Source organism: Cebidichthys violaceus, unplaced genomic scaffold (genome assembly GCF_023349555.1).
Source record: "Cebidichthys violaceus isolate CVI_PGR_0920_01 unplaced genomic scaffold, fCebVio1.0.p SCAF_27, whole genome shotgun sequence".
NCBI classification, from domain to species: Eukaryota; Metazoa; Chordata; class Actinopteri; order Perciformes; family Stichaeidae; genus Cebidichthys; species Cebidichthys violaceus.
In genome coordinates, this window is record NW_027176450.1 from 5878924 (window position 1) to 5892274 (window position 13351).

Genomic DNA, 13351 nt, shown 5'->3' on the forward strand with positions numbered 1-13351 from the left:
GGAGGGTTCGGCCGATAGTCAAACCTCGGATTAAAGAGGAACAACGCGTATTCCGTCCTGGCCGTGGAACAACGGACCAGCTCTTCACTCTCGCAAGGATCCTGGAGGGGGCTTGGGAATACGCCCATCTGGTCTACATGTGTTTTGTGGACCTGGAGAAGGCGTATGACCGGGTCCCCCGGGAGATACTGTGGGAGGTGCTGCGGGAGTATGGGGTGAGGGGGCCACTTCGGGGGCCATCCAATCCCTGTACGCCCAAAGCGAGAGCTGTGTCCGGGTTCTCGGCAGTAAGTCGGACTCGTTTCCAGTGAGGGTTGGCCTCCGCCAGGGCTACACTTTGTCACCAATCCTGTTTGTGGTATTCATGGACAGGATATTTAGGCGTAGTCGTGGGGAGGAGTGTTTACAGTTTGGTGGGCTGAGGATTGCATCGCTGCTGTTTGCAGATGATGTGGTCCTGATGTCTTCATCGGGCTGTGACCTCCAGCACTCACTGGATCGGTTCACAGCTGAGTGTGAAGCGGTTGGGATCAGGATCAGCACTTCTAAATCTGAGGCCATGGTTCTCAGCAGGAAACCGGTGAATTGCCCACTCCGGGTAGGGAATGAGTCCTTACCCCAAGTGAAGGAGTTCAAGTACCTCTGGGTCTTGTTCGCGAGTGAGGGAACAATGGAACGTGAGATTGGCCGGAGAATCGGAGCAGCTGGGGCGGTATTGCAGTCGCTCTACCGCACTGTTGTGACGAAAAGAGAGCTGAGCCGCAAGGCAAAGCTCTCGATCTACCGGGCAATCTTCGTTCCTACCCTCACCTATGGTCATGTGGACTGGGTCATGACCGAAAGAATTAGATCGCGGGTACAAGTGGCCGAAATGGGTTTCCTCAGGAGGGTGGCTGGCATCTCCCTTAGAGATAGGGTGAGAAGTTCGGTCATTCGTGAGGGACTCGGAGTAGAGCCGCTGCTCCTTTGCGTGGAAAGGAGCCAGTTGAGGTGGTTCGGGCATCTGGTGAGAATGCCACTTGGGCACCTCCCTAGGGAGGTGTTCCAGGCATGACCAGCTGGGAGGAGACCCCGAGGGGGGCCCAGGACCAGGTGGAGGGACTATATCTCCAAACTGGCCTGGGAGCGCCTCGGGATCCCCCAGTCAGAGCTGGCTGATGTGGCCCAGGAAAGGGAAGTTTGGGGTCCCCTGCTGGAGCTGTTGCCCCCGCGACCCGATCCCGGATAAGCGGTCGAAGATGAGATGAGACATTGTATGTGCAGCAGCACCAATACACAACAGAAAGAAGAGAAAAAAAGAAAGTACATAATTCATATGTAATCAGTGTCGAGGGAATGTCTGAAATGCAGATGAAAGTGACGATCTCCCTTGAAACAGTTGATTTGCTGGCGTGTTTTAAAACCTTTTTTTTTTTTTTGGAGGAGTTATTTTTGGCCTTGCACACCTACACAGGTGTTTCCACTTCTGGCTGATTAGCTTAGCTGATTGGAGGCTGGGCAGAGCTACAGAGCAGCAGCCATCTAGATTGTCCTCTCCTTCTGTGACGGGGAGCATGCAGCGTTCAAAAGCAGACACAAACACACGTCAAATTGTCTCCTGTCTGCAGGCCTATGCAATGGCAACAAGTAAAATGTATAAGTCATCATTTTAGGACAGAATTGTGGCAGCACACCGTTAAAATTCAGTTTTGTCCTCCTCAGAAAAAGCAAAAGAACACTGGACGTCTTTTTTGCCGAATCTGTGTTGGCTCACTGATGTAGGGGACATTAAAGTTTGACCTTCACATTTTCAATGTTTTTTTTTTTTTTTTTCAAAGTGTGATCGAGAAAATTATGTCCAGAGGCTAAGGATTTCTAAGTAGGCCGCTTCCTTCTAAGTCAGTCTTTTAGTCTTCAGCCGAAAAACTTTCATAATATATAAAAATTGTCTTGTTTTGTTTTTAATTACACAATCCATCGGAAAACAAAGTACACATGAACCCTCCAGTGTTAATTTTTGTAAGTAAGTCTCATTTTACCTGTTTGATCTTGTTGCGGGAGCTGGTGATGCGCTCGGTGATGCTCTGGTAAGTCCTGATGGCGGTGGTGAGTTCGGCATAATGCTGAACAATCAGCTCATCTAAATCCCTGTCGCACGTCTCAAAGGCTTCCTCCAGACGACCCTTCTCCGTCTCCCTGTCCTGCACATCGTCACTGCTGGACAAAGTCCTGCATTGGAGAAGAGAGAACCGAAAGGTAGATTCATCAGGTAGTTGGTAGTAGGAGCTTACATAAAGCACTTCAAAGCAGCATGAGGTAGAGGGAGAGAACAGACTTTGTACGCCAACATACCCTACAGTATCAGACAGCATGGCAACATGAACGGCTACATTCAGGGAATGGAATTTGCAGCTGAAATGTCAGGTCACCTGCCACTATGGCAGAAAGGTTCCCCTTATATGAAGAGATGTCATTTTTAAAAAGCTATTTAAAAGTTCAAAACAGTCAAGGATAAAGGATTCATGATTTAGTCCATATTTCTACTGGCTTGTAGACAACAACAACAAAACGAGTGGCCGGTAGAGATGTTCAGTGACCTGCCACAGTGGCAGGTGAGGAAACAATGTCACATCCTGGGTACATTCATGCTGTAACAAATGAGTCCAACAGCAGCAACAGTAGCGGTCAGTGTTGCCAGATCAGATTGCCAGTTTCCAGCCCAATCACAACTGAAAACCTAATAAAAAGAGTCCAAACCATAACCTCGCCACAAGCTAAAGTAACTTCAGAAAACTGTATCATGTGCAATAAATGCAAAGCTTCATATCATGACAGCCAAAGATAAATGTTGGATAAATAGGCTATCGCAACCCACGAAGAGTGCAGTCAGACAACCACACACACAAATGGTGACGTGAAGGTAAATAGGTCCTCCATTATCACTAAAAATGAAATACAACTCATGTCAACTGACAGTGGTGTTGTCAAATAAAGCATCTTTTCATATGAGGATCCATTGGAACACTTATAAGGCCCGTTGATATTCCTGGCCTCCATTTTGGGAACCTTTAACTCTTTTCCATCATTTTCATGTTCACTTTCCTCCAAACAAGAGGAAGTCAGGTTGATTCCAGCTGTCAGACCCGTTAGTTGCAGGTCACAGTGAGGTCACAGTACCTCTCATGTAATACTATGTCGGGCAGAACATTTTTCGTCCAGTTGTTAAGATTATGTTTTAAAATATCGCCTTTTGTGACACGAATAATATTTGAGTTTCAAATTTGCAGGAGCGACGTACGGTGGCCGATATTTAACCTTTTCTTCTGCTCCAGGAATGAATAAAAAAACTGCTATTAATATTAACTTACATTTACTCCTTAAATTAACAATGTAAATGAAGATAGCAAAGGTGTGAGCTCTTATTTCTCACATACAACCAACAATACAGGAAGGATGTCGCTATCGTAGCTTTAGCATAAAAGCTAGCTGTCATCCCGTTAGAGAGTAAATACGAGCATAGTTCAAAAGCTGTCTGACTTCTTATGAACGTTGTATAGTTTATATAATGTCGGTGACAAACCTTACCTTATGACAGAGATAAGAAGACCAGAGGGGTCTTTGTTTTTGCTAACTGCACTCCTGTATCTCCCAGTCTCAGCTGCCATTTTTCCAGCTGCGGCACCCAAACAGGAAGACAGAAGCGCGAGGTGACGCGGAGGAACTCTGGGAGTTGTAGTTTTAACACGGAAAGTAGTTGTGGTGCACTTTTCTAAATTCTGCTTTGGCCACAGTCACACATTTGAAGCGTATCTGCTCTACTCAACAATTTAACTTGTTTTAATCATAAAATATATTTGTAGATAAATCAGCCATTCAAATAATCACATTTTACTTTCATATTATTTTGTATTTATATTGATGTCCATCAACAGGAATCTGTTTCATGTCACAAGTCCAGTGTGTTGTGCACAATGGTATAGTCAGATACTGATTCCGGTTCTTGTGTGGTGGGTTAATGAGGAATAATCTTGACTTATTCAAAAAAAAATAGTTTTCAACACAAATATCACAAGGAAAAACTTTAATTGTAACATTTTCAATCCAGTCCTCTTGAAACTGATAAAGGAAAGGTTGAGCAGAGAAAAAAAGGAGGGAGACAGTGTGTGTCAGTGAGTTAATAGCCTCCCCCATTTAGAACATATAGTGCTGGATTTGGCAGGGCTCTCCTGCGCTGTATCTCTGGCAATCTCTGCTGCACCAATAAGAATGGGAGAGGGCATTGATTCCGGACCAAAGGGGGTCGATTCCCAGCAGCCTGGATCCTGATTGATGCACTGGTGGACTGACGAGATAACATTGTGGGTGATCTTTGTGTCTCTTGTTAAAAAAAAAGAAAGAAACAATCGCTGTGTCACGCGGGAGCCACAGTTTTTCTTCCGAAGGGGCCCAGCTTCCCACCTCCAAGTTTAATTTTGAAGTTCTTATCACCTTTTCCTGCAGCCTGTGTGCCATCAGTCCAACTAATCTACAGGGCTTCTTTTCTCCAATAACGCAGCACCAAGGTCATTTCTTTCAGCTTGACGTGTGTTTGGACAGTAAGTGATTGCTTTGACTGACTGATCTGTATGTGGATTAAACACAAGGGCAATAAGGTCTTTATAGGACATGCCTTTATGATCTGTTACAATAGATCTAAATGCAAATGATGCATCTCAATTGCTTTGTTACCTTCATCTGAGGTTCAGTAAAGAATATATAGAAGGCAACGTTTCCAGCACTTTGAATACTATAGTGCAAAAAGTAAATATATTCAACCTAAAAGTTGAAACACATAATGTGACATAATGCAGCTCATTAGGAAACTGCAGCTGATGATTAAGGTAGAGGAGCTCTACAAGCGAAAGCAGGTTATTTCCCTCAAATATGATTTGTGTGGTCGTTTAATTATTCACGTCCTTGGTTTTTTGAATTTACTTTTTATGTAGTCGAATGGTTTTTAGTGATGAGTCACTTTTAATGTATGTTAATAGCTTTGATAGTTATTGTGAGAGAAATACGACAGAAAGATATGAAGTTTGTGTGCATACAGTATTTTCACCTTTCCAAAAATACCCTGTGGAAACATATAACAACATGTTGTCCACTGGTGATTAAGTAGATACGTCTTTACTTGTTTCCATGGAAATGTGGTTAAGGGAAACAGCAAAACAGTGCATCTGCTACGTGCCCTCTGGATTTATCTAATCTTGGATTGGATCAAACAAAACATGTGCCTCATATCTCCAACTTAATGCACCACCTTAAGGATACAGCACCAAACTAATTTTACATTTTAGGTTTCATCTAATTTCTTTACCAGACATGCTTGATTCTATTGATATCTTCATTGAGAGGAGCGCTCAATTTTGCAGAGATGACAGATAAATTAAATTAGATAAGATTTTATGGATGTCTAATGTGGATTCAACTCAAGCACCATTAGATCAAGGCAAAGTAAGAGCTATTGCCAAAAGTAGTAATAATACATCAAAGTTAAGAGGATAAAGCAAGTAAATATCCCCTCTATCAACTTTTCAGGAACTAACAGACTATTCGTTTCCATTCAGGACATGCATGGTAAGATGGTAATGATTTTTATGATTATATTCACATCATCAGGTTTTGTTAACATGAGAACAATGTCACTGAACATGCATAGTCTGTCCTAATTGACTTTGACTCGTAACTCCAGGGCAAGACCAAACTACCACCGTCCAAGCTTTCACCGTCTTTGTTGTCGGTGTTGGAGTCACCGCTTCATGTCATCTGTTGTGAAATCAATTCTTTTCAGGACAAACCATCACATTCACTGTGATTGAGAGTCTCTCATTCACGCTAAAGTCCTTTCTATATCCTTAGCTTTCTTATCCAATGTGCTATTTTGATGTTTATGTGTTACTATTGTTAAATAGTTGTATATTAAAACATGTATTTCCTATAAAAGGTCTTCATTGTGCAAAATATTTGTATGTGAGTCCTCTGCATATATGGAATTATTCAATAACATTACAGCATACACAACTGCAATGAATTCTTAAAAGGGTTTTCATTCTTTTATGCTTGCACAGCAATGCAACACAATACAGAAAAAATCTAAAACATGAAAAATCAGCAGAAAAGAGCATAATAAAAAACTGTATTAGATTATTGTCTGTATGATATATTAAGTTTGGAGGATTATTCTTATGAACTGTCATTCCTCATAATGTCCTCTCTCCTCGAAGCGTGTCAAATCTCCTGTTTCAATTTTATGTCATGCAAGGCTGTGTTTTTGAAATGGAAATTATGTGTCATAAGGCAAAGAAAACACAAGATCAAAAATATACATAAAAAACAAGAATTTATGATTAAAATGAATTGATACAATAATATTAATTAGCAGAATAAAAACAATTGCAAACAAGAATTTCAGACAGAATTTACTAACAAAGTATGTAGTGCACTGTCCTATTTAAAGGAAGGGCTGGTAAGTACAATGGCTTCTGCACAAGACAGAGTTCACATCTGCTCTTTGTGGAACTGAGGCCTCCAAGAATCAGCAGAGGGCTGAATGTTCAAAAGTCAATCTAAAACAGGTCACTTCAAGCCTCTCTTGTCCATCTCTCATTCTGATCACCTGACTTTTTCACTTGCTTGGTGCTGCTTCTACATTGTTCCAAATAGTTAAATGCTCACCAGTGTTCTATGCTTTGTTCCTGCACGCTTACCCCTACCATGTTTCATCTCTCGTCTGCCGTCGATTATTTCCCTGCTTGCCTTGCCCCTTTGGATTTGTGTCTCGGTTTTGACTGGCTGCCTGCTACTGACTGTAAGCCTCCTCACTAACAAGTAAAGTCGTCTTTTATTACATTAGTTCTGCTTCATGGGTCTGCTTTTGGGTCCATGAACTGTCCACATCAGTGGTGCTGACTATAGGATTTATTTTTGTATTCCCCTATTCCCTCCACTGGGAGCAGAGGGCAGATTTAAAAAAATGAATAGCAATACTCCGACACTCATTGTGGAAAATTAATTCAACAGCATTTTTTGTTCACACATTAATTGCCAGGATTAAATGCTCTGCTATACAAATAATAATTACACACACTGGGATAAACAGCAGCATGTGTTGATGTGTTTCCAACAAAGTGAGGAAAGACAACAATGATGAGCAGAGACACACTCTGCAGAGAAATCACCAATTCATGGCAGAGAGAGACAGCAGGATATGGAAATTGTAGATGAACTTCAGTGTAAGTGGCTCGCATGGATTGTGAGGATTTTGAAGAGTCAAGTGATGCCAGGAACAATGACCACTAAATGTATATGTGAAGAAGAAATAAGAGCTTCAAAACACAAAAACGACCCGCCTGCTAACCCATTCTCAGGATGTTGGAACATATCAGAATATGGCCACTGAATCTGGTCATTTAATGGTTCCATACCTCCCTCTCTAGTCACTCTTCTATTCTCATTGCAGATCTTTCACCATTTCAGGGGCTGTCTTTGCTTTTCCCGACAGATTTGCCAATTTATTTTGCCCTTTGTAAATTAAATTTACCTGCCCTCTATTTTTTTTTTGTCAGCTTAATTGTTGTTATGGTGCAAGGCTATACTCTGACTTGTCCTGTGTTCATTCAAAGTATGTTTGATGTCTTATCACAATATAGATTATAACCTACTTTGGGGAAATAGAACTAACACAGTTAATGTCACAACTTGCCAGTATATCTACGGGAATAATCTATATATTTTTCCAATAATAGCACTATATTTCTGTATAATGCTATTCAAAAGCCACACATCAAACAGTGAACGCACTGATGCTGTCAGTAGTGCTGCTACACTCCCAGAGCGGCTCCACCACTCCCACCCTACCGCCCACGATCACTGACCAATGAGAGCCGCTGATGGAAGGACGCGGGTCATGCTTCTGTCCAATCAACTCGCATGTTCTTCAAGCGCGCCATGCTACGGAAGTGCGTTCCTGCCGAAGCGGTGGCGTGTGTGTTGTGGGCCCTAGCCAGCTATACCTGGCTCTCGCGCAATTATACTTCACGAAAACCCGACAGTGGATGTCAGTCTTCCATATTACATGTAGATAAGTGACACTCTGACAACCTGCGGTCTGATAATGGGAGCGAACAGCAGTACCCGCCGCGTGTCGTTTGAGTCGGATGAGAACGAGAACATATCAGTGGTGAAGGGCATACGGGTGAGTGACAGTATGTAAACATGCTTAGTGTTGAGTAGACAGGTGCGTCGTGGCTGCTTTAAACCGTTATAAGCTAATACAACAATGTACTTGGCTGTATCGTAAATGCTAACCCAACAAGAGGGCTAAATGGCTCGTCTTAAAGCAGCTATGCTAAGTTATTGCCAGCAAACTCCTGGCAGCCTGACTTGCCATTAAGCTAGGTTAATGTAAAGGAACATGCAATTTCACCATGCAAAGTAAATAGCTGCAGCAGTGGCTCGTGCAGTTAACTTTCCAATGTCCTTCTGGGAATGTTGACATTGACGTCACTGGCCTCGTGCTCTGCTGTCTGTCACTCAATGTATGAGTGCAACCGACTTAAACCGGACAGGCTGTTGCATACTTGATTAACAGTAATGTTGTTATTTGGGGGTTCTGGTTTAAAGGTGCATGCATGTCTACGGAGTGACTGTCGGAGTTGTCAGTAGTTGGTCTGTGCCGCTGTCAGCTGATGTTAAATATAGAATGAGAGGCTTTGGTGATCAGATCAGACTTTAGTTGGCATGACTCTGTCTATTATTAGTCAGTAGGCCAAGTGCTGCTAATGTTATCTTTCAATGAGGCGTAATCCTGTTTATGTCAATGCTGTGATGTTTGCGTAAACTGATTTCATTGCAAAGCTTTGTCTTCTAATGTATAGTTTATCCACGTTATGTTAAACTCATTCCTCCTCTGAAACTTTTCTCCCACTTTCTTCTGCAGCTTTCTGAGAATGTCATCAACCGCATGAGGGAACCTGATGCTCCTCCTAAACTCCAACATGCTCCCGCTCCACCCACCCTCACTCCTTCTCCTCTCCTGCGGCCAATTCCTCCCCTCTTTGATCCCATCACCTCCTTGCCTCCTCCCCCTCCTCTTGTTGAAACCGTTGCACCTCCAGCTCCTCCTCCACCAGCTCCATTTGCCACAGAGACTGTGGCTGCACCTCCACCACCTCCTCCTAAGGAACAGGTAGCAGCACCCACCATCACTGACATGGTGCTTCCATCCTCGTCACCCGCGGCTGCTGCTAATGCTGTCGCTGCTCCTGCTTATGAGCCTGTGGCGGCACCTCCTCCTCTTGCTCCTGCTGCTGTTGAGCCAGTCATTTTGCCAGCATCTGTCCCTCCTCCTGCTCCCATTGCTCACCCGGTTCTTGCTCCCTGCCCTGCCCCAGCTGTGGTGGAAGCGATCGCTCCGCTTGCTCCTCCTCCCCTTGCTCCTCCTCCCCTTGCAATCGAACCCTCTCCTCTTCCCATAAATCAATGTGTTGCTTCTCCTCCTCCAGTAATTGAACCCATTGCTCCTTCACATGTGATTGAACCCATTGCTCCTTCGTTTGTAGCTGAACCCATACCACCTCCTCTTCCTGTCAAGATGGAACCCCTCATTGCTCTCACTCTTCCCGAATCGGAACCCCTCTCTTCCCCTCCTGTTTTTGAGCCTGTCTCCATCCTGCTTCATCCTTCAGGGGACACTTTGTCCCCGCAGCCTGGTGAGCCATTTGCCGCACCTCCCCTGCCCGAGTATACCGTACCCTGTGAACCAGTTGCACCTCCTCCTCAGCCCCCAGTGGACCCAGTAATCCTTGCTCCTGTCCCTGAGCCAATGGTAGCGCCTGAGTCAATTTCGGTCCCACCACCACCACCACCACCTGTTGCAGCAGCCGGTGAGTTTTATTCTGAAATGCTGAAAATCAGTATTTGTGGTACATTTACAAGGTAGTTATAAGGTACTTTACTCAATGTTAAGGATCAGAAGATTACCTATTTATATATAGAATGGATTATTTAGTTGTGTGAGGATTTACTTAGTGCTTTTTGAAATATTCAGAATCTCCTCTAGCTTCCATTGGTTTTTCCTGGATTTGTACAGTTGTGATTTTAGACCTATGGTAGCTGCTGGACAAATGTGCGCCTTGTTTCTTCTGACAAGAGACTGGAGTTAATGCTCAAAAACTGCAGCAATTAATTGATCTTGGTGGCTCATTTTATCCTGAAATGTAATTGGCGCTCCTTCAGTAGAATGTTAATTAAAAGGCAAAGGTTATGAGGGAATGAGCTGTCTGAGGATTTGTTTGAAGTCCAGCTACATTGAATTCTAATGTTTATTGTGTGGGTGTTTACTTTAAGCCACCCTAAGCTTCTTGTGTCCAACTTTTCTCGCAGATTGTAATTACTCTTCATTTTCAAAATGGGCCTCACAATAGCCTTGGTTATATTATGATTCATTGCCATTCCCTAACTGTTAATGAAATTATTAATTATTTCTTGTATTAATGTTAATACCTTAATGCTGTAATTAGCGGCTCGCCGTTCTGCCTCGTCACAGTGGAGCTCGAGCTATCGCGGTGACCCTTCTCCTTCCTGCGGTCAACATAGTGTGTTTAAACTCTTCAGTAGTGTCTATGTTTGTCCTGTCTGGAGTTTAAAATGTGTTCGTAAAGACTCGAACACACAGACGCACTTGCTCCACCTTCAATTTCTCTCTCAAAGTGAAGTTTTTAGTCTCGTTGTCTCCGTAATGTGGGAGCACGTCCGCTATCTCTTGACACATCCGGCAGAGGACATGTGAATGTTACCCGCTCATTGCACTGTACATAACGGGGCGTGGGCACTGCTTCTTCAGAAGGTGGTGTCCGGGGTGTGGGCAGGCCTCCCCATCCTTGACTGGGCTCAATCAGCAAGGTAATTAAAAAAAAAAAAAAAGGCCAACTTATGCCACGCCACGGTGACATGAGAAAGAGAGAGAGAGAGAGAGAGAGAGAGAGAGAGAGCTGCCTTTCTGTTTGAGCACATTCGTTTCACCATTTGGACAATTAATATAATCTTCTTTGTCGGTCTGTTTTTCTATTATTATTTCTTTCCGTGTTGAATAAAGTTGTTCCTCCAGTGTTCGCGCCAATTAGTTTTCAGATAAATGCAACAATGTCTCACTTAAATTTGTGAGCAGGTCGTTGAGTGTAGTTATTGTGAGAGACTGCTGGCTCTGTTCACAGCAGAAGATCTTTCCAGACAAATAAAACGGAGAAAGGACGTTCTTTACATACTTTCCATCTTGTTGTGTGCACACAGTACATTGTTAAGGATTGTGTGTGTTTGTATTGGCTCTATTTTTATTGTTGCTACATAGTCAGTCCCTACAGTTATCATTTTTATTCATGGCTGGCCCTCATCACACAACATTTACTCAGGTATTTTGTGTATATACTCTCCTCGCAAGGGCGCCTCTCGCCTTAATATGTACCAAGTTCCCCAAGTATAATGAAGGAGACTGTGGGGGGGGGGGGGGTGAACTCAACTTAGACGATTCATCAAGTGCACTCTTTCTAAAGAAGGAAAAATTAAAATTCAGTTGAACGTGAATCTCGTTAAAAAAGTTCAGCCCAATTGTGAAAGGGTAGGACCTTAATGAGGCGCACATTGATTATGTGCGTCCACCAGAGTTGGGTATCGAGTGAGGCTCTCAGCAGGTCGGCTGTCTCTAAATCACAGGCCTGAGTCAGTATGTGTGTGCGCTGATTACACCACAGTCAAGGTTGTACCTCCTACACCTTCTCCAATGCGTTATAAATATTCATACGCTGGAGCCCACACGCTGCGCTGGACTAATAGCCTGCTTAAAGATGTCTCCAGGTGAAGCAGAGAGAACGGGGAGGGAGGAAAACGACGGGAGAAGTGTGCGTGACTTTGTGTGCGTGACTTTGTGTGCATTCATAAATGCGAGTGTGTGTGAAACTTGTGAAATATATCACTCTGCTTTTGAAACAGACTTTTCCTTGTTATCTTGTGAAAATGTGAAATGATCAGTTTGGTCCTTTTTATAACACGCGATTGAATTAACGGGACAGAAGCTGCCGGGGCTGGAAGCTTGCTCTTGACACTTTCCTTTTTTTCCTTCTCGTTCCTGTGTGAACGTAGTGAAAGGTGTGCGGTGAGCTAGAAACGTGAGCAAGTGGTAATGTTACAGATTATGCCCTCCACACGGGTCCTGAGGTTAATGAAACTTCTGATGAGAAACGCAATTTGCCTTCGTCTATTATCTCCACTGCCAATAGCCTCTCCTCCTCTATGGGTTCTTCCACAGGGTTAGTGATTGGTGGTAAAGGAAAGGGGGGGATGACAACGACACACGTCTAAAAAGATGATGAGTTTTTAATCTTTTTAACATTTACATGTCCTACTCAGGATTGACACTGGCTCTGTCGATCTGGAATTGTCTCTGACCCGAACCAGCTTCCCTCAAGGACCCCAGACGGTGTTTATCATATCAGAACCTGTTCTCCGGCTGACCCTGCGGGCCTGCTAGCTATCTGAAGCCTCTCTCTGCGGGGCTGGAGAGGATGCGGTGATAAATGAGGAGTTGCTTGGGCTCGCCTGAACTTGGAGGACTTTTTAGAGTTTTACTTTTAACAGTGCATTGCTGAAGGCTACTATATTTTCAATGTAAAGCGTGAGATCATTTAAAGGGCGGTTGATACAGAAATGCCAGTCGTAGTTCATAATGGCAGGATCTTACCTCTGACTTTAACCTAATGTTATGATACTTGATACTTGTTATGATGGAATGTCCATTGATGCACAGCATTATTTCTGTAGATGGAAGACAGTCATAGCATATCATCTGATGTTTTCACATTTATTGTCCCAATATGGCGGATTCGAGATCGTAGCCCAACAGGTTTGTCTCTCTGTCGTAGTTCTTAACAGAGTGGTAATTAGACTCTGCTCTGCAGTGGGATCAGTGGAGCTTCTGAGTGCTGTCAGACATGATGGATATTATTTTCCCACCCTCTGGACAGTTAGGTGACAGCAGTCTCTGTCTTTGAGGATGCACCGTGCAGCAGAAAAAAGTTGTCGACTGTCAATCACCGCCTCCGCTCGCACGAGTGTCTCCTCTGAAGCCTCCGTCATGCTAAAGCCTCCCGCTACCTGTTCATTCTCCATACTGTACCCAACAAACTGTTGTCATGCTGTGAGTTCTTCTTATGTTTTGTTTGCAGCAGAAGAGAAGAGGCTTTTTAGAGGTTGGATATCAGAGAAAGGAATAAGTTAACTGTATTCTGAGAGCAAATTGTTAAAAGTGTGGGTGTGATACCGCTGCTGAGGGAGGGGAAGG

General features: G+C 43.6%; 2 protein-coding genes across 7 annotated transcripts in view; one reads left to right on the plus strand and one right to left on the minus strand.

The window, feature by feature from the left end:
- Nucleotides 1-3651, minus strand: part of exoc4 (exocyst complex component 4) — a 104249-nt gene extending 100598 nt beyond the window's left edge. Inside the window, exons 1-2 of the mRNA XM_068721291.1 lie at nt 3565-3651; nt 2019-2208 (exon numbers count right to left, since the gene is read on the minus strand). Coding sequence (XP_068577392.1) covers nt 2019-2208; nt 3565-3644 — 270 coding nt within the window. The 5' untranslated portion in view covers nt 3645-3651. The remainder of the gene's footprint in view (nt 1-2018; nt 2209-3564) is intronic.
- A 4321-nt stretch (nt 3652-7972) lies between these two features.
- The window catches only part of chchd3a (coiled-coil-helix-coiled-coil-helix domain containing 3a), a 59083-nt gene continuing 53704 nt past the window's right edge, over nt 7973-13351 (plus strand). For 4 of the 6 annotated variants that reach the window (XM_068721315.1, XM_068721317.1, XM_068721316.1 and 1 more), the window contains exons 1-2: nt 7973-8212; nt 8957-9902. In XM_068721315.1, coding sequence (XP_068577416.1) covers nt 8132-8212; nt 8957-9902 — 1027 coding nt within the window. In that variant the 5' untranslated portion in view covers nt 7973-8131. The remainder of the gene's footprint in view (nt 8213-8956; nt 9903-13351) is intronic. The other 2 variants (XM_068721320.1, XM_068721321.1) reach the window with 2 other exon arrangements.